This window comes from Ceratotherium simum, chromosome 30, assembly GCF_057802395.1.
Source record: "Ceratotherium simum simum isolate JZ-2026a chromosome 30, ASM5780239v1, whole genome shotgun sequence".
Classification (NCBI taxonomy): Eukaryota; Metazoa; Chordata; class Mammalia; order Perissodactyla; family Rhinocerotidae; genus Ceratotherium; species Ceratotherium simum.
Genome location: NC_141929.1, coordinates 27,661,681 through 27,680,523, shown reverse-complemented (window position 1 = coordinate 27,680,523; position 18,843 = coordinate 27,661,681). Strand labels below are relative to the sequence as shown.

At 44.9% G+C, this 18,843-nt stretch overlaps 2 protein-coding genes across 2 annotated transcripts in view; one reads left to right on the top strand and one right to left on the bottom strand.

Annotated features, from left to right (window-relative positions):
- The window catches only part of CFAP263 (cilia and flagella associated protein 263), a 32,165-nt gene extending 27,727 nt beyond the window's left edge, over window positions 1-4,438 (top strand). Inside the window, exons 8-9 of the mRNA XM_004431662.3 lie at window positions 3,146-3,301; window positions 4,305-4,438. Coding sequence (XP_004431719.1) covers window positions 3,146-3,301; window positions 4,305-4,391 — 243 coding nt within the window. The 3' untranslated portion in view covers window positions 4,392-4,438. The remainder of the gene's footprint in view (window positions 1-3,145; window positions 3,302-4,304) is intronic.
- A 388-nt stretch (window positions 4,439-4,826) lies between these two features.
- On the bottom strand, window positions 4,827-18,278 carry PRSS54 (serine protease 54). The gene is made up of 5 exons (XM_014788429.2): window positions 18,221-18,278; window positions 14,493-14,664; window positions 9,134-9,392; window positions 8,403-8,534; window positions 4,827-5,375 (listed from the first exon to the last, which is right to left on the bottom strand). Exons 1-5 carry the CDS (start codon window positions 18,276-18,278, stop codon window positions 4,827-4,829), a joined length of 1,170 nt encoding a protein of 389 aa, XP_014643915.2.
- Window positions 18,279-18,843: the final 565 nt, after the last annotated feature.

Here is an 18,843-nt window from a genome sequence, read left to right as displayed (position 1 = left end):
GGGTAGATCTAGGGTGGCCTGAGAGCCTGCATTTTTACCCAGCTCCCAGAGATTATACTTTGTGAAGCAAGGAATTAAAAGACAGTACTAGATCAGGAAGATTCAACATCATAAAAATGTTAGTTCTTTTTAGGTTTCTCTGTGAAATAGTGATATTCCAATTAAAATAACAAGGAGCTTTTTTTAAAAGATTTAAATAAACTGACCCAAAAGTTCTTTTGGAAAAATAAATAAGAATACCCCCAAAATTCTTAATAAGTAAATGAGGGGACTAGCCCTACCAGATACTGAAACATGTTATGAAGTTACAGTATTTAAAATAAGCTCCTGAATAGACTGGAAGACCAAAGAAAAAAATATAAGCCCTATAATGAGCCCCAATACAGATCATATATGATACATATATGATCAAGTATCTGATAAAGTTTTGATAACGATACATTTAGTTTATGATGAAGGTGGCATTGCAGTGAGGGACAACCAGATTATTGAATAAATGATTTGGGATGACTGGGTAGCCATTTAAGAAAGAATAAAGTTGGAACTATATGTTACAGTGAAATTAATTCAGGTGTATCAGAGATTTAAATGTAAATTATAAAACCATTAAAGTCCTAAAATAAATAGTGGGAACATTTTTATTATAATCTTGGAATGGGGAGGACTTTTAAAATATAAAGCCCAGGGGCCAGCCCCGTGGTGTTGTGGTTAAGTTCGGTGCACTCCGCTTCAGTGGCCTGGGTTTGTGGATTCGGATCCCAGGCATGGACCTACACCACTTGTCAGCCACACTGTGGTGGTAACCCACATACATAATAGAGGAAGATTCGCACAGATGTTAGCTCAGGGTGAATCTTCCTCAACAACAAAAATATGTATATATAAAACTCAGAAACCATGAAATCAATAAAGTTAGTTATATAAAAATGAAAATTTTCTTACATAGCAAAAACCATCGTAAGCAAAGCCAAAAGATCAATAACTGGAAAAATGTTGTATCTAATATTACAAGGAGCTATTTTTCTTAAAACATAAATAACATTTATAAATTAATTTAAAAAATCTAACAGAAAATAGAAAAAAATGGGCAAAAGATTTAAACAGTTTACAGAAAAGCTAAAAAATCTCAAACATAAGAAAAATGGTCCACTTCACTCATAAGGAACGCAAAATAGAGCTATAATGAGATAGCATTTTTCCTGTCTTAGACTGACAAAGATCAAAAACTTGGTAAGACTGTTGAGAGAATGGGGAAATCAGGTGGTCTCAAACATTGCTGCAGGGGTATGATTGGCTTGATCATTATAGAAGGCAAGTCAGCACTATTTACCAAACATGCACGTGTGCTGGGGGCAGAGTTTCTCAACATAAGCCCTACTGACATTTTGGATGAGGGCTGCCCTGTGCATTGTAGGGTGTTTAGTAGCTTCCCTGGCCTCAACCTACTAGATTGGCACCACCCTAGGTGTGACAAACAAAAATGTCTCCACACATTGCCAAATGTTTCTGGGAGGCAAAATAACCCCCAGTTGAGACCCACTACCTTACAACAAGCAATTTCACTTTCAGTAACTTATCCTACGCATATTCATGTGTATTTACAATATGACATATACCCAGAAGATTAGTAATCACAGCATTGTTTGTTGTAATAGCAAGAGATTGGAAAGCTAAGTAACTGTTTGTGAGGACTTGTCAAATTATAGTATGTCCATACAGTGGAAAAGTATGCAGCTGTTAAAAAGAATGAATAAATTCTTTATGTGCTGATACAGAAGGATCTTCAAGATTTATTGAGTGAAAAAAAAACTGGATGAATAAAAGTGAATAGAATATGCTACTGTTTGGGTCAAAAAAGGAAACATGTTTGTATGGGCGTAGTTTTCTAGAAGGATGCACAAAACCTAAAAATAGCGTATGCTTCTGGGCCAGGGGGCAGTGATGGGCTGGGACCCGTGTACTTTTATACCATTTGAGTTGCATGTATTGCCTACGCAAAACAATTGTTAAAATAAAAATTAAAAAGACAATGCTAATTCAAGAAATCCACTCAAACAGAAAAGGGCTAGTTAATTTTACTGTATGATAATTTTTTTTTCCAACTTTTTTTTTTTTTGTGAGGAAGATCGGCCCTGAGCTAACATCCGTGCCAATCCTCCTCTTTTTGCTGAGGAAGACCAGCTCTGAGCTAACATGTATGATAATTTTTAAAATAAAATTTAAAAAGAGATTCCTCAAAAAATTGAATAACCATATGATCCAGCAATTCTACTTCTGGGTATATAGCCAAAATAATTAAAAGCATGAACTCGAACAGGTATTTGTATACTCATGTTCATAGCAGCATTCTTCACAACTGCCAAAAGGTGGAAGCAACCCAAGTGCCCATTGGTAGATGAACAGATAAACAAAATGTGATGTACACATACAATGGAATATTATTCATTCTTAAAAAGGAAGGAAATTTTGACACATGGATTAACCTTAAAGACATTATGCTAAGTGAAATAAGGTCGTCACAAAAGGACAAATATTGTATGCTTCCACTTATAAGAGGTTCCTAGGGTAGCCCATGGAGAAGGGGGAGTGGGGAGTTAGTGTTTAACAGGTACAGAGATTAGGTTGGGGAAGATGAGAAAGTTCTGGAGATGGATGGTGGTAAAGGTTACACAACAATGTGAATATACTGAATGCCACAGAACTGTACACTTAAATATGGTTAAAATGGGAAATTTTATGTATATTTTATGAAAAAAATACAAGCAAATGAATTGAGACTGATTAAATCAAAGCGTACTTCAATACACAATTTTTCTTAAAAACACACCTAAGAAATCAAAATACGTAAAACATATTCCTTAGTAAAGGAAGAAGGGAAAGAAGGAAGGAAAGAAGGAAGGTTAGAAGGAAAGAAAGAAGGAAGGAAGGGAAAAAGACTGTTTTAGACTGCACTTGGAGTTTCTAGACTGGATTAAAAAAAGTCACTATCTGTAAAAATCAGAATCTTGTGATTCCTCCCCCTCCTTTGAAAATTTAAACATAATTTTTAGAACTACACTGGAACTGGGGAGAGAAGCCAGGGCCAGTAAGTCCCAGTAAGCCAGAGCTGCCAGGATCCCTGGGTTTAATTGTCCCTCCCCACCAGGACCGGGCCAAAGCCGAGGCTTTGAACAAGCAGCTCCGGAAGCAGCTGGCCGAGTTCCGAGCGCCACCGGTGATGGTGTACGTCCGGGAGAAGATCCTAAACGGGGACCTGGAGAAGACCGTCAAGACGTGGGAAAGGAAGGTGGAGATTGCAGAGGTGAGCACAGAGAAGCCCGGGACGGGCAGTCTTTCAGGCCCTTCACATGTTTGTCTAGGATTTTGTTTTTGAGCTAAGAATACAGGTGTTTGGACGTGGACTGTCTGTGAGAAATCTCAGCGGTTCCTTCAGCTCTTACACCAAAATGAAGGATGGCTTTTTTCATTTTTTTTAAAGCTCCTTTTTCCTTGTTAGGGACAGGGTCTTTTCAGGTGATCAGGAAGAGATTCTGTAGTAATAGTGTTTTTTTAGTTGCTTGTATTTGTAATGAATTCTGGAAGCTTCTGAATCCTTCCCCCGACCATTGATAACAGTGATTGCTACTTTATACATGGAGAAGCCAGTTTTTTAAAAAGTGAGATAATCATGGACTTTTAATACCACTCAGAACCCAAGTCCATGCATTTACATAGTTGCCATGGGCCTTTTGGTTTCTGACTAACCCCACAGCCTTTTCATATGATGCGGGGTGCACAGAAGCTCCCTGGGCCCTTGTGAGCTGGAAAAGAGATGGGAAACATGTGGACGATCCGCTGGCGGCAGAAGAAAGCAAGCTCTGGGACGGCCACAGGCCACTTTGCATCCTGAGGGCACTAAGACGCCATTAGAGCAGCTTCAAAACCCAGTCAGGTCACCTGGGAACCTTGGTGTTTTCATATCTAGACCTGGCTCCACATCCCACAGAACTTTCTCCTGCCTTTCCTGTGGTCACTTGGTGGCAGGGAGTAAATTAGGATCCAAATTTGGGCCCATCAGATCTGGAGCCGAGAAGTAGCACAGAATCACAGCAGGAACCTGCAACTTCTCACTTTACTGAACAGAAACAAGCTCTTCAGAAGAATCTTCCCGATGCCCCTAGGTGGCCTGGCCCCACAGCACACATTGTGGGCACTGCCCCACACAGTGTCACCATCATGGGGCTGGATGCGTGTTGCACTCTGAAGAGTCACAATTGGTTTTTCCCAAATGACCACCTTCCCCTCCCCCCTTTTCCTTTTTGCAGATGTCCCTAAAAGGCTATCGAAAGGCTTGGAATAAAATGAAAACAACCACTGAGCGGTTGCAAGCAATTTGCTCCCCTGGGAAATAGCCAGAGAGAGGCCATGGCTGCAGAACACAAAGTGATCCATTAAAGTAATCAACTCCTTTCTAGTCACGGGGTCCTCTCACTGTTCCGTGTGCTGGCTGGGGTCCCCAACTCTCCAGCCAGGCTAACGGTCACCTCCCAGGCCACAGCTGCCCGTGGGGAGTGTTTTCACAGCCTGGCCCCTGAAACCAGCAACACTGAAAGAACCACAGGGCACTCTCATGGTTTGACACTTGTTAGCCCACATTTAGTTCATAAGCACAAATGAAAGTGACCTTCCCGCATGGGGGAGTGGGACAGAGGAGGGAGAGCCAGCCCAGTGTGTGCCGTGGGCCTGTCCATGGCAGGCCAGGTGTGCAACTGTCAGAAACAGACACCACAGCAGCATGGTGAATGCCTAGCACTCAGCATTCTGAGCTCACTCTTCAGTTTGGAGGGTTAGCTCCTAGACTGGATACCATTGCAAAAGAAAACAAGCACAAAGAAAAACAAGACAGTTTCTTGGGACTGATGTAACCTATTCTGACCTGAAATAGACTCATCCTCCCCAGCCTCCCTACCATAATAGTCATAGTACATGGGTTGTACAGCCACCTCAGGAGAACTGCCTGATTCCTTTAGGCCCTTTTCCCGAAAGTCTAGACTCTCTCTAGAGCTGTTTGCTGGCCATGAATATATGGTGGCCCTTCTTTGTCCTTGGAAGTTTGCTTGGGACCATCCAACTTGGTCCTGCCCAGGATATTTTTTCTGTGTCACAGCGGCCCGTGATGAATAGCTGGAGAAAGGAATCAGATTCTCCCAGGGGTGGAGGGAAGACAGGGGAAGGCTGGTCCTCCTAGTCTTAGACATAATCCAGTCGCTGTGGTCTTCCACTCGGACGTACAGAAATAGGCCAGGGCATTCCTCACCACCGTGAGACAGGATTCCTCTCAGCACCCACAGATTCAGATGCTGGACCTGGCACATCATCGGGTTTCCTGGGTCTCCCTGTGACAGAGGACAGAAGGCTTCAGGTCTTAGAAAACCTTGCTTTCTTTTTTACCATATCCTTGTGCCATTTACTGTTTGTTCTAGAAATGTTTTACACTGGTTCTCACTGAAAATGGGGTGAATTATAGGATACTATTTCCAATCTAGGCAGCCACCACCACAAATTCCAACCAGACGACTTTTATTATACAGATTATTTGTAGGTTTCTGCAGTTTGCCTGTAGCTTCCTGGTTCCCATTCATTTTCTTGCCCCTTCCCAGTTCTTTGACTAAATCCTCCCTCTCTTTTGGTTTCTCCTTCCTCAAATGTTGATATTTCTTTCCTTTCTGGCTCACATTCTTCCTTCTCTCTATTTTGCTTCCGTCCTTCGTTTAAGCTGCTCCCTCCCACCCACAGTCGTGCTAGGGTCAGAGTCACACTTCCCCGGGGGCACGTGGGCTGGGTTCAAAGCTTTTCCACTCTGGGACCTGCTTGTCAGTGCACCTGCTCCCCAGTCCCCGCCCAGGCCCTGGGCCTTCCCCGTGCCCATGGGAGCACTCCTCAGGGACTCAGGAATTCTGTCACACAGACCTTCTCTCACTTCAGCTGAGTGCGTAGATGCTTGGCACACTTAGCTAGATTTGTGACCCCGGCACTTTACCTAATTCTCTCTGAGCTGAAGTGGGGATACAGTTAATGCCTATAACACAGGCAGAGCTCCCAGCACAGTGACTGGTACACAGTATGCACTCAGTAAAGAACTAGCTATTGTTATCTTGGTTTCTAGAATAGGCCATCATTTTTATGTGCAAAATTGAGAAATATGGGAAAAGCAACAAGACAACTACCAGGTATAATTTTACCTTACCTGCCACGTCCCCCAGGCCTTTTCTTAAAGGAATACCCCCACCCCTCACAGAATGGTCCATCTTGGTCCAAGAGGGGGGTTGTCATCCAAAGGCTGGCCAGCCACCTTGGACCTGTGTGGCCTGCCTGTCTAGAAGAGCTGGTTGCTCTCGCTGTTTGGACTGTGGCATGGAGGGAGGGGGGTTACAGTTGACAAAGGGAAACAGTCTGAACAGACTCAACAATGAGAAGCAGAGAGGCAAAAGAGTGGCCACCTCGGCCCCTGCCCATTCCCATCCTCTTTCACTAAGGCTCCCTTTCTCTGAGGAGGCCACACTAGAACAGACATGCAGGCGAATGGGAGAAGAACGGAGCGACTCTGCAAGCAGGGCGGCACGGAGGCTGGCTCTGCAAGGCTGCCGTAATTCCCTGGTAGTCCCACGGCCAGACCCACGAGGATGACATTCTGGACTTTGCTGTGTTTCTCATTAGATGGAGAGGAATGCTTTAGCATAGAATTCTTGATTTTTCTGTTTTTCACAATCTACTGTTTTCACCCCAATGCTGCCACACAGCAGAGGGTAGCGATTTCATCCCAGAGTCCCGGCTGGTCATCCTGGGCCTGGTGAACAGGCTGTTGTCTGCATCCTACTATGTCTGCCTGGGGAAGAGAGGCTCTCTGGCCAAGAGTGGTGTGGTCTCCCGTCCTTTCACCAGCCCCATTCCCCGTTTGTTTTAACTGTGGTTTTATAGCTTGAGGAAGAAAAAGAATGCAATTCAGGACAAATAGTTTGATGAGTGGTTGTTGGTAGACATCCCCGGCTATTGCGTGGTTTTGCAAGTTGCCATTCCACCCAGTGCTTTTCCTCTTCCCCGTAACCTGTGGGGCTACGACTTCTGAGGCATAAGCATCTGAGACAAAAGTACCAGGTGCTCCTCTGGAGCAGCCCTGCTCCATCTCCCAGGGGAGCAGCCTCAGCAGAGAGGGGCTCTTTCATTGCATGATCCTCAACCTCGACATTCAGCAAAAGCCCTAACAGTTGTGGGCAAAAAGGGAGGGTGAGTTCAGAGTGATTCTGCCCTTGTTAGGTTTCTGGGGACCCATTAGGCAGATACTGAACCTGGCTGGTTTATTCTGTATACCAGAGTTTAACTGTCAGTGTTTTTTTCTTTCTTGGTATTACATACAATATGGTGCTTTCTACAACTGACAGCGTCTTAGATTCATTGAAGTATGGATGGAACGGCTGATGGCAGGATTTGTTAAATAGCGATGTCTTCTACTGTGTTTTGACACACTATCTAACTTAAGAAGTTGCTACAGTCCTCCACCTGGCAGAGAGCCCAGTACAAATTAGGTGCTCAGTAAATGCTGAACCGACTTTGGAAGGGCAAACTGATTGCTTAATGAAAGGCAGTTCTTCACGCTTTCACAATGAAATGACTTTTAAAAAGAATTGTCTGCATATGTGTATTCATTTTCCCTTTCTCGAAAAAACCTTCCCTAGATCCTCTGGAAAAAATATTTCCCCATCAGGGGATCCTGAAGGTTACTTCGAGGAGAGTGGGTGATCAGCATCTTGGAAATGACAACTTTAGAGTAGAGGAGAGAAACTCTGCCTGGAAATCTGGTAGAGCTGGGTTCTCGTCTTTACTCGAACATTTACTAATTGTGTGACCCTGGTAAGCCACACTCTTTTCAGGTGTGGATACGAGAGGGCCTGGACAGGTGTTTGTGAATTACATGCATTTTCCTGAGGCACTGGGACAGCCACATCTGTACAGCCCTCATCCAGGCGGAGGGCAAGGCTTCTTACAGAAAAAAAAAAAACCAAACCAATAACTGATGAGCAATAGCACCAGAGTCCAGGTCCCGTAGATGCTGAAAACAGTGACCCACACCGTAGACGTGTGCAAAGTATGTCTGCCTGCATGGTTTGGACACACGCTTGCAAACTTTTAGCTTGTGAAAAGACATCTGTAACTTAGCCATGCTTAATCCTGTTCCACTGAAAATGGTGCCTGGTTAGTCCATTCAGCAGATTTTTATTGAGCACTTGCTATCTGCCAAGTGCTGTTGACCTTGGAGACAGCCGTGAATCCCAAGTGACAGTCCCTGCCCTCACGGAGTTCATGACCCCCTTGAAGTGACCCCTGCTTACTCCCAGCATTTAGCCTTTACTCCATCATGTTCTTACCAAGCAGACGGCATCAGTTTCCTGCTGTATGTGATTGCCACATCCTGTTTTCTGGAATTGGTGTAAGGGACACGGGTAGATGTCTTTCACGGAGATTTTCCTCAGGATACTCATCGTCATGTGATTTCCTGTCTGGACCATGTAACAGAGAGCCCAAGAATTATTAACAAGAAGACATCCCCTATTCAACTCAACTCCAGCTCACATATCCAGATGGGAATGAGTAGAAAATGTTCTGATAAACCTTTTCTCCTCATAAAAACCAGAGCCTGTGTCTGAATTTTTGCTGAAAACTACCTTTGCTTTGAACTTGAATGTGAAAATAGGGCGAGAACGTATTCATTCTTCCTTCATGTCTATAGAGAATACATTTCCTTGTTTATTTCCCAAGAATGAAAGAAAACAAGGATGGCTTGGACAAGAAGACAATCAGCTCTAGTTCAGGGAATAATGTCCCCTGGCCCCTCCATAACCTTGCACTCATCTCAGGCTGTCCACTGCCTGTGTACTTCCAATTTTGGTGTAGGACTAGAAGAAAAAAGACCGAATGTAAGAATGGCCACAGAAAGGACAAGCCCTGGGAATCTTGGCTGATTAGGTGAGGATTCCAGCCTAACTCTAGAACCTCCAGCAACCTGAATGTTTAAGAGAAGCCCTAGAACAGTTCATCCAAGTCACCCCCATTGCTATAGCACACACACAGCCTCCTCTAGAAGAAGGAAGGCATTAACTGCAGATGTGGGATTCCATCCTGCCACCCAGCAGTTCCACAAGGCTGGTGGCTTATGCTGCTTTCTGCTGAGGAAGCAGATGGCCTGGACCAGGTTGTTGAACTGCATCGCCGTGTCTGTCTTCAGGAGGGCTATGTTATTGCTCATTGTTTTGTTATCAAAGTCCTCATGGATGATGATGGTATTGACTGGATACTCTTCATGAGCAATCACTTTGGCATCCATCTTAGCTATTCCAACTATAGCAACAGCGTCCTTCCTGGAGAGAGAGCAGGGGAATCTTGAGAAGCCAAAGTACCAAGGAAGCTTCACACTTCCTTGTTTTCATATTTACTATTTTTCATCCTGGAACACTCATGTAACTCCTCTTCCCTGGGCTAATTTTTACTCACCCCTTTGGATCCAGTCCCCGGGAAATTTTCTCTGAACCCCTAGGCTTGTGTCCTCCTTTGTGACCCCATAGAATCTTGGGGATTCTTCTATCTTAACATCATTTGTCCCCCCACTCAAGATAATCTGTTATGTTATGGCTGATTATCTTTTTTTCTATGCATAGTTTTTTTTTTACATAGTTGTAGTCATACCAAAGATGTAATCTTGACTCTTGATTTTAGCACTTAGCATTTTAATATAAGCATCTTTCCGTCTTATGTACTCTATAAATACACTTTAGAGAAATTCTGATTTTACTAATGATGGGGTTCAGTTGGGTATTTTCCCTTTCTCCTCTTGGGAGTCACCCAAAGAACTACGACAATGAGAAACAAATGCAAACACCACAAAACTAAGAGACACTGGAGAACCCAAACCTCAGCATCAGAAGAAGGGCTGACAAAGCAGTGAAGGACAGCAGGAGTGCGGGGAGTTACCGATGACACCTACTGCCACAGAGTCAGAAAAGGCTGGCTGAACACGCTTCTCAGCAAAGTGGAAAGAAAAGACATAAAACCATCACCCAAATGAAGGCCCATATGGAAGCAGCATAAAGGAGAACAGAGACCACAGAATAAGGGACACAATGAAGGACACAGAAGGCAGGACTGAGAAAAGTGACCACAATGAAATGGACACTAACAAAGATTTTTAGAGGCTAGAGAGGAAAATGACAAATAGGGCAGTCAACGGGGAGTCAGCAGACCACAAAGAAGATAAAAAAAATAATCAAACAGGAAAAATATTTCAAGATATAATTTAAGAAAGTTTTCTTGAAATAAGACTTGAATCTACACTTTGGGAGAACACTCTACATCCTAGGGAAAAAGCGATATGGAATGATCAACACTGAGACATGTCCTTGTCAGCTCCCAGCAGGAAACAGATGGCAAACTCAAATAAGGTAAATTGAGGAAAGTTTAATAAAGAGACTCTTTACACAGGTTCCAGCAGGATGTGGGGAAATCACAGGGAGTAGTGTAGTACGCTGGGTACTGGTGGCGTCTGCAGCTTCCTGCTGATGTAACAACAGGGTGCTGGCACCACTCTAGGCTCTGGGCGAGGGGAGGGAGTGGTCAGACAGAGCTGAGGGGAGTGGGTCACTTGGCTGGAGGAGGCAGCCAGTCTGTGGTATCCCTCAGGGGACTAAGGATCTTGACCTCACTCTCGCCGCTGCCTCTAATCTCGTGCCTGTGCTCCCCTTGGCCAAGCCAAACTGGAACCGAGAAGGCAAGAATGCCCATTGGTGTAACCCACACAGGTCAGCCTCCTGGGACCCAGCAGGGTTAAAAAGAGTAGAGAGTGGAACTGGAGGGGCAAGTGGGAGAGATCAACATAGCTAGGAAAGTGGCTGGACTTCAGTGACAAAGAAGCAATCCTTGGGCATCCAGACAGAAACAGATTAAGTCAGACTTAAGCCTTAAGTTTGGCCATCTAATTTATTGTCTAACCTGGGGAACGTGTGAGAGTGAAAGGGAACACTAACAGCAGGATACTAGGATAACAGGTGTGAACCAGGGCTCTCCCAGGCAGACTAGAATGTGCGGTCACCCACCTTTAGAGGAAAAAATCAGACTGGTTTCAGACTTCTCCACAGCAAGATTTAATATCAAAATGCAGGGGGTGATGCCTGTTAAATCCTCAAAAGGAAAGAAAGTGTGATCCATGAATTTTGTACTTCAGTGGTCATTCAGGTTGAAGGGCACATTTCTGAATATGCAAAAACCAAGGAAATACGGTTCTTGGGAGCCCTTTAAGAAACTACTTGACGACAACTCTTAGCCGATTCTAGTGTTGAGTGGAGAAAATCAAGCAAAAGGACTGTAAGTATGGAACTCATTACAATATTGGACTAAAATGAAAAGAAAAACTTTTTAATATTTAGATTAGAGTAAAAACATAAATCCTGACAATCATCAAATGGTATAACTAAAGCTGAAAAGAAAGTCAGAGGTAGGTATATACATCAATTTTCTCATCTTCTCCTCATCTTTTATAGGAATCTAAACATTTATTTATAGCTAATATGTGAATGAATAAGGGTGTGCAAATATGTATATGAATTGAGGTAAATATTAAAGCACGTATATAATCTATTAAAATCGGGTGACGGAGGAGAGGAAGGAAGAAGTGAGAAGACAGGAATTCTGGCATCGGGCCCAGCAGAGGGTCTGGAGGACGGCCCGGAAAGAAGCAGAGGACTGAGGTGTCTTCTACGAAATGACAGCTCTAAGACAAACACCAGAATGAAAATGTAAACTTTCCGGATGTGTCAGAAGAGACACACAAAACAAAACAAGCGCCACATAGTGAAAGAAAAACAAGAAGCAATAAAAACAGAAAACGTAACCTAAAATAAAAACAAGAAGCAGGAGTTTCATTCTGAACATCCATTCAGAGCAGAAGAGCATGAAGAAAGACAAAGAAAGGCTCTCAACGATGCGAAAGCATTCAGTCCACAGTGAAGACCTCGCCGTTATAAATATCTGCAGCAAGCGAGACAATGTTCACAAAGTAAAAACTCCAGGAAACAGAAGGAGAAAAAGCCAGAAGCCTGTTCATGATAGGAGATTTTAATTCACCTTGGTCAGCCTAGGACAGATCAAGTAGACTCCCTTCCCCAATTTTATATATTAAATTGTACACCAAGGACGGAGAATGGACTTTAAATTGACCCGTGGAAAATATTCACATGGACCACACAGAGTAGACCACAAGGATAACTGCAACACATTCCTAAATAGATCACCATGACGTATAACTGAAAATTAAATAATGCCAGGAAACAAAACACCCTGCCAGCTGGATATTTAAAAACCCTGTCTTTAATAAAACCTGGAGTCAGAGACGACATCAAAACCAAAACGGCAGACCAAATAGAAAATAGCAATCATGAACACACTACACTGAAAGCAGAACTTCTCTGGAGGGCTGGTTGGCAATAGCTACCAAGATTCAGCCCAGTCCTTCCACTCCTAGGTTATTCATGCTGCAGTATACTTGCCTGTGTGTGAAATATCGTATCTACAGGTACATCTACTACAGCGTTTTTTGGTACTAATAAAAGGTTGGAAATGACCCACATTTCCCTTATCAGAGGACTGTGTAATTATGGTACATCTAGCATGGGATACTGTGCAACTGATGAAAAGAATGTGGCAGCTCTCTGTGTACTGACAAGATCTCCAACATTCACAATAGAGTGGAAAAAGCTACGAGTGGACTAATGTGTATGGTATGCTACCAGTTGTATTGGGGGTGTTATAGACTGAATTGTGTCCACCCAAATTCACCGGTGAAGCCCTAACCCCCAATGTGATGGTATTGGGAGATAGAGTCTTTAAGGAGGTAATTAAGACTAAATGAGGTCACAAGGGTGGGCCCTAATCCAATAAGACGGGTGTCCTTATAAGAGGAGGAAGAGACACCAGGAGTGTGCACACAGAGGAAAAGCCACGTGAGGACACAGTAAGAAGGCAGTGCTCTGCAAGCCAAGGAGGGAGTCCTCAGGAGAAACCAACCCTACTGACACCTTGATCTTGGACTTCTAGCCTCCAAAACGGTGAGAAATAAACTTCTATTGTCTAAGCCACCCTGTCTGTATTTTGTTATGGGAAGCCCTAGCAGATTAATACAGGGGGAAAAGAAAATTCTCTACAGGTATATAGATATCCACAAATGCATTGAGTATTTAAGGAAGAGCCAAGAAACTGGTGACAGAATATGGCTCAAGGGAGGGATACTGGTGACTGAAGGGCAGAGGAGGGAGGGGGTTGCTTTTCATTCTATACTCTGGCTCCTCATGAACATTATACTATACTTGTATTTTCACTTAAATACATGTATTTTCAATTTAAAAATATAAATTATATGTTAAAAAATTCAGCAGCTGCCCAATATTCCATCAAGGGTTTATACTATAATTTGTTTGTCCAATTATAGTAATTATACTCTCTCCCCCATACTCTGTATGTAGATATATATAGTATATAGTGTATAAATAGTATATATAATACCATATATAATAGTTAATATATAATATACAACATACATAATACTATTAATATATATCATTTATATACTATATATTATACATAATATATATTAAATGTGGTATATATTATATGCTATATATATAAAAGAGTAATATACTATTATTTATCCATGATAATTGGACATTATGTTTCTAGTGTTTTTTGTATTATTAACCATCCTATGAACAACTTTGTGCATAAAACTTTTCTGGTAGTTGAGATTATTTCCTTAATGTTTATTCCCAAAAGTGAAATTTTTGGGTCAAAAAGTGAAATGTTTTTCAAAAACATTATTCATTTAATGACATTCATGAGTTTTTTTTTTCTGGTTTGAAAGAATGCACATTTATTGTAAAGAATTTGGAGACTATAGAGAGGTTCGAAGAAGAAAACAGACATCCTGTGCGTTCTGAGCATCCAGAGAAAACTGCTCTTAAAGTGTGTGCATGTCTCCTTCAAGTCTTTTCTCTACATACGTGTATTTGTTCAGTCACGTTGTCAAGGCCCCGGGTAAGTGTTTTAAGGTAAGGGCTCCTATCAATTCGCTTAACAAGATAAGCCGTAGGGACCTCTGGTATCAAGAGTTGGTGTCTCTCTGATTGCAGTAAAATGGGAAGGAATTTGCTTCCCGTAGAGGGTGGAGGAACAATCATTTCACTCTGCAGTTGCGCAGCTGGCATTCCTCACAGCAGGGAAGACACCAGACTGTGCTAACCTTAGCAGCTGGTGATTCTAGGACCCCAAGACTCATGGCAGAGCAAGCGCCGAGCCGGTAAAAGCCTTGTCGCCCTGTCGCCAGGAATCCACCTTCCAGGCCTTCCCAAGATGAGCAGCAAACAGAGCATCCCCCTGCCCCCCGGGACTGTGTAGGCCCCAACGACAGGGGTACTGGCCTGTTCTGAAAGGCGGATGCGATGCTGAGGATCCAGAACTCACTGAGGATGGTCCCGAAAGCCAGGTGGGTGTACTGGGAATCCTGCAGCGACACCACCCACGGGAACTCCTTGTCGTTGACCAAACCCTCCTCGGAAGTTTCCATAACGTTGGTATTCTGGACGCCACAACCTGCAGATGGGGTGCGGGGGCTCAGTGCCGGGGCAAGGAGTCCGTGGCCAGTGGCGACCACCACACAGCAGACGTCAGGACCCCCTCTCCTGCTGGTTCCCACTCCTCCTGGCTCCCCATCTTGGTCACCACTAACTCTACCACTCCCGTTTCTTTTCCTAGTGGGTCTTCTTCCCCGTAAAAGAAGCTTGGTGGCATTTTGAATCTAAACATAACGTCAGGGCACCAATAATCACTCTCCTCTTTTGAGCACTTAGCAGCATACGCTAGGCAGTGTCTGAAACCCTTCATACATCAGTGTAGTCTGGGACTCTGAGAGTCCTCAAGACCCTTTCCGAGGTCTGCAAGGTTAAAGCTATTGTCATAAGAAAACTAAGACAGAATTTGCTTTTTTCACTCTCATTCCTAGGAGAAAGTGGAATTTTTCAGAGGCTACATGATGTCATCGCTCTCATGGCTAATAGCATGTGTGGACCTGTGTATTCCTGTGTTTTAAATTTTTCCCAGCTTTAATTTCTAATATGGTAAATATGGAAAGATATAGCTCCATAAGCAAAAATTCTTTTGGGGTGCTCAGTAATTTTCAAGAATATAAAGGGGTCCTGAGACCAAAAAGTTTGAGAACTGATGATATACACTTCTTCCTACAATTCCTCCAGCAGAACTAGAGGTGGACATCGTCATCATTCTCAGTTTGCAGATGAGAAAATCACATTTTAGAGCAAATAAGCACTTGTCCAAGTCATACAGCTGGTAGGATATAGGGCCAGATGAATCCAGACTCCATACACTCTGAACCCCTCACAGTACATGTTCCAGCCACATCTCATATCCTCAAATTTGCCCTTGCTCTTCCCCACTCAGGCTGTTGGCGTGCGTGGCTCCCCTCACTGTGTCTGTTTTGCCTGCCAACGTATCCCCAGGGGTTAGCACGGTGCCTGGCACACTGTAGGTGCCCAATACATTACCTGGTGAATGAACAACAGCGTTCTGCCCACCAAGAACTCCCTGACATCTTGTCGTCAAGGGGGTCAGAGGTCCCGCCAGGTGGAGGCTGTCTCTGGCCCACCCAGGCCTGCTTGGCCTTTGCCTTCTCAAGCCCTTGAGTGGGTCATCTCCAACTGCAGAGTCTCTTGGGAAGTTGGGACTTTGTTTCAAATGAGAGTTAAATGTTGACTAAGTTTTAAATAATATTATTCCCCTGCCAGTCCTGGGTTGACCCAATATATCTGTATTGCTCTGTATTTTTTTTTTAAAGTTCCATATTCATAAAGTCATGGAGAGTATTAGAATGATAGAACAGGAAAGACCCTTGAAACTCAAGACCCCAGGTTGGATGAGCTGAGCCTCCTACTTCTCAGGCTCCATTATAGGATGGCGTCCACACAGGGTGTTTTGCTCTCCCTGGCTGCTGACCCCCTTCACTGCCCCATGCCCCCCCCTCGCCAGTCGATATGCCCTGTCCTGATGAGTCCCTGAGGTGTCCATCTTATCCTCACCTGGGATGGGGCCTGAGCACTGGCATTTTTCAAAAGCTCCCTGGGTAGATTCTAATGTGTATTCAGAGTTGAGAACCACTAGTGTTTTAGGAAGGCCCTGGATGCAGTGTCCCAAGTCCAGTTGGTCCCTATGCTGTGAGACCTGGGGCGAGCCACTTCACCTCTCTGGGCCTCCGTTTCCTCTTTTGAAATGTGAGATAACGCACTCCTTGGAGTTGTAAAGATCACATGAGGTGAGGTTATAGAAGGTGCTTTGCAAGCTGTATCCCCGTGACTGATAATACTAAAGCCAAGGGCAGAATGGACGATTCCATTTTGTTTTTAATGTAAACCACTGCTCTGATTGCTGTTTGTAAATCCCAAACTACAAGTCCCCACTGCTTGTTTCTAAATGGGTGGACCTGGGTCCTGGGTGTCACATGATGGGTACCAACAGCTGACTAGGTCAGGTCTTTGGTGGCTGCTTTTTCAGCCATTCATCCAACCTCACACACAGCCCTGCCAGGTGCTGAGCTAGGGGCTGGGCTTACAGGGAAGGATTTTAGGATCCTGTCCCCGCCCTGGGGGAAGTCACAGTGCATGGGGAGACAGACACACTGAAGAGTGATAGCCATACAGAGAGACTCGTGACACAAGGGGTGTGCCCAGAGTATACGGAAGAGGGGGCATGGGCTCTGCCCAGAGCCTGAGGTCTGGGAGGGCTTCCCCAGGGGGTGACCTTTGAGGTGAGCACCAAGGACAGAGTTTCCAAACCATGAGGCTAGAGTTGCTTGTAACATTCAGTATAGTCATTAAAGGACCACAGCAGACCTCTCCATGATAGGGGATCGTGTGACCAAACATCTCTATGAATTGACACTTAGAGACTTTGCTGGAACAGTGACAGACCTGGTTGTTAGCAAGATGATGCCTATGAGGCCACCAAGGGCTTTGGAATCACCACAGACAGGAATTCTGGCTTTCTCATGGGACATGGTAATCTGTGGTGAATGAGGCATTAACCCACCCTTCCTAACCCAACAAGAGCCTACTGGTGTGTGATGACTTGTGCTTTTTCAAAGCTCTAGTTGGCTAGTTCATGTGACCTTAAAAAAGCCTTGGAAGGCCGGGATGTAATGAGGAAATCTGCCCCAGAGATGAAATGTTTGCCCTCGGTCACTTGCCTGAGGCCTTCTAAGAGGAGGGAGAGGCCCTTTCTGTGTGTTGTGGACATCACTTGGTCTCCTGGGGGCTGCAGGGAGGAGTAGGCTAGGAAGGTAGGGGGTTCTCCTCTTGACGTGTGTGTGTGTGTGTGTGTGTGTGTGTGTGTGTGTGTGTGTATGGGGGGGAGCTCTCAGGCCTCCCATCTAACTCCAGGAAGAGAGGACAGAGCCAGCCAGGGTGGCAGCGAGGTGAGGGCAGAGCCTGCTTTTGTCAGATGCCCCCTTTCCATCTGCCCTTTTCTGGGCTGGATTCTTAGTGCTGGACAACCTGGAGGGAGGGGAGGGAGGGGACTGCAGCTGCCGCTTCTGCCGACTGAAGCCCCGGCAGCCTCTGAGGCACCTCCTTGCTCCCAGGACCAGCCCTGCAACTGAGGGTCAGTTTGGCCATATCCTCCTTTGGTTTGATGGTAAAGGCATCAGTGGAACCACAGTGCTGAAACACAGGGAGGGCTTGGTTCCCAAGTGCCCCAGACTCATTACAGGCTCCCCACGGTGCCTGGGGAAGGGATGCACTCCGGAAAGAGCGGAGTGGGGGCTGTGAGTGGGGAGGCAGGCCTCCTTCCGACCCCTCTGTTACAGGCCTCTCTGTAACCTAAGGCTTATTTTCCTGACCTCACTCTCACCTGAGGATTAGTCCTGACATCAGGCTGCTGAAGCCACAGTTTCCTGCATCCACGCCCACCCCACTCTCCACTTCTTTGCCTGGTCCCCACCACCAACGCGTGCTGCCCAGGCAAAGCGCTGAGTCATCTTCCCCCTGAGTCCCTCTCCTGACCATTTACTTTTCCAGGACGCCTCCCCCTGCCATGTTACGTGACCAGCTAAAGTCATTACGGAAGAAAGAAGGGCACTCACTGGCAGAAGAGTGGGAGACGTAGAGCAGTACTAAGAGCATCCCTCTCATCTCTGCCATCCCCAAAGACAGCTGCAGCAGACACCATGGGCAGCTGTGAAAACAGAACATCCAGACGCAGGCTTTTTCCTCTCCTCCCCAAAGTGGTCACTTTCCCCCAGCGGCAGAGGCCCTGCCTCTTTCCTTTCCACTGACAAAGCTTCCAAGACACGAAAACAGACCTGTCACGTCCCTATTGCTTGGTTCCGTGCAGTAAAGAGGCGGGGACCAGCTGCCCAGCACCGATATTCAGTTAGGAGTTGTAGGATGGCCGAAGGAGAGGAGGCAGCCCACGCAAGTTGCTTTTCTCCTCAATCCAGCCAGGGTCCCCGGGCTTCTCAGCGAGTTGGGTCTCAGAAAAGGGTTGTTTTTTGATTTGTGGAATTCAACCCTTGCCTTAACTCTGTCGCCATAGAATACTGCTGAAAGAAAAAGCAGGGGTTGAGTGCAAGCCCACCCTGGTTGTGCCCCTGGCACACTCCACTGGCTCAAATGCTGGGATTCTTTTAACGAATGACAGCTTGTACTCTTACATAGTGACAGCCCCCGCATTTAGCTCCGTTAATTCGCACAAGAACTCTGTGAG

Excerpts from the sequence above, each read along its gene's own strand:
- PRSS54 (XM_014788429.2), bottom strand. The coding sequence starts at position 18,278 with ATGGCAGAGATGAGAGGGATGCTCTTAGTACTGCTCTACGTCTCCCAC. Across the intron at positions 14,665-18,220 it reads CGTCTCCCACTCTTCTGCCA|GTTGTGGCGTCCAGAATACC; the intron begins GTGAGTGCCCTT and ends CCCCATCTGCAG. Across the intron at positions 9,393-14,492 it reads GCATCCGCCTTTCAGAACAG|GAAGGACGCTGTTGCTATAG; the intron begins GCCAGTACCCCT and ends CTCTCTCTCCAG.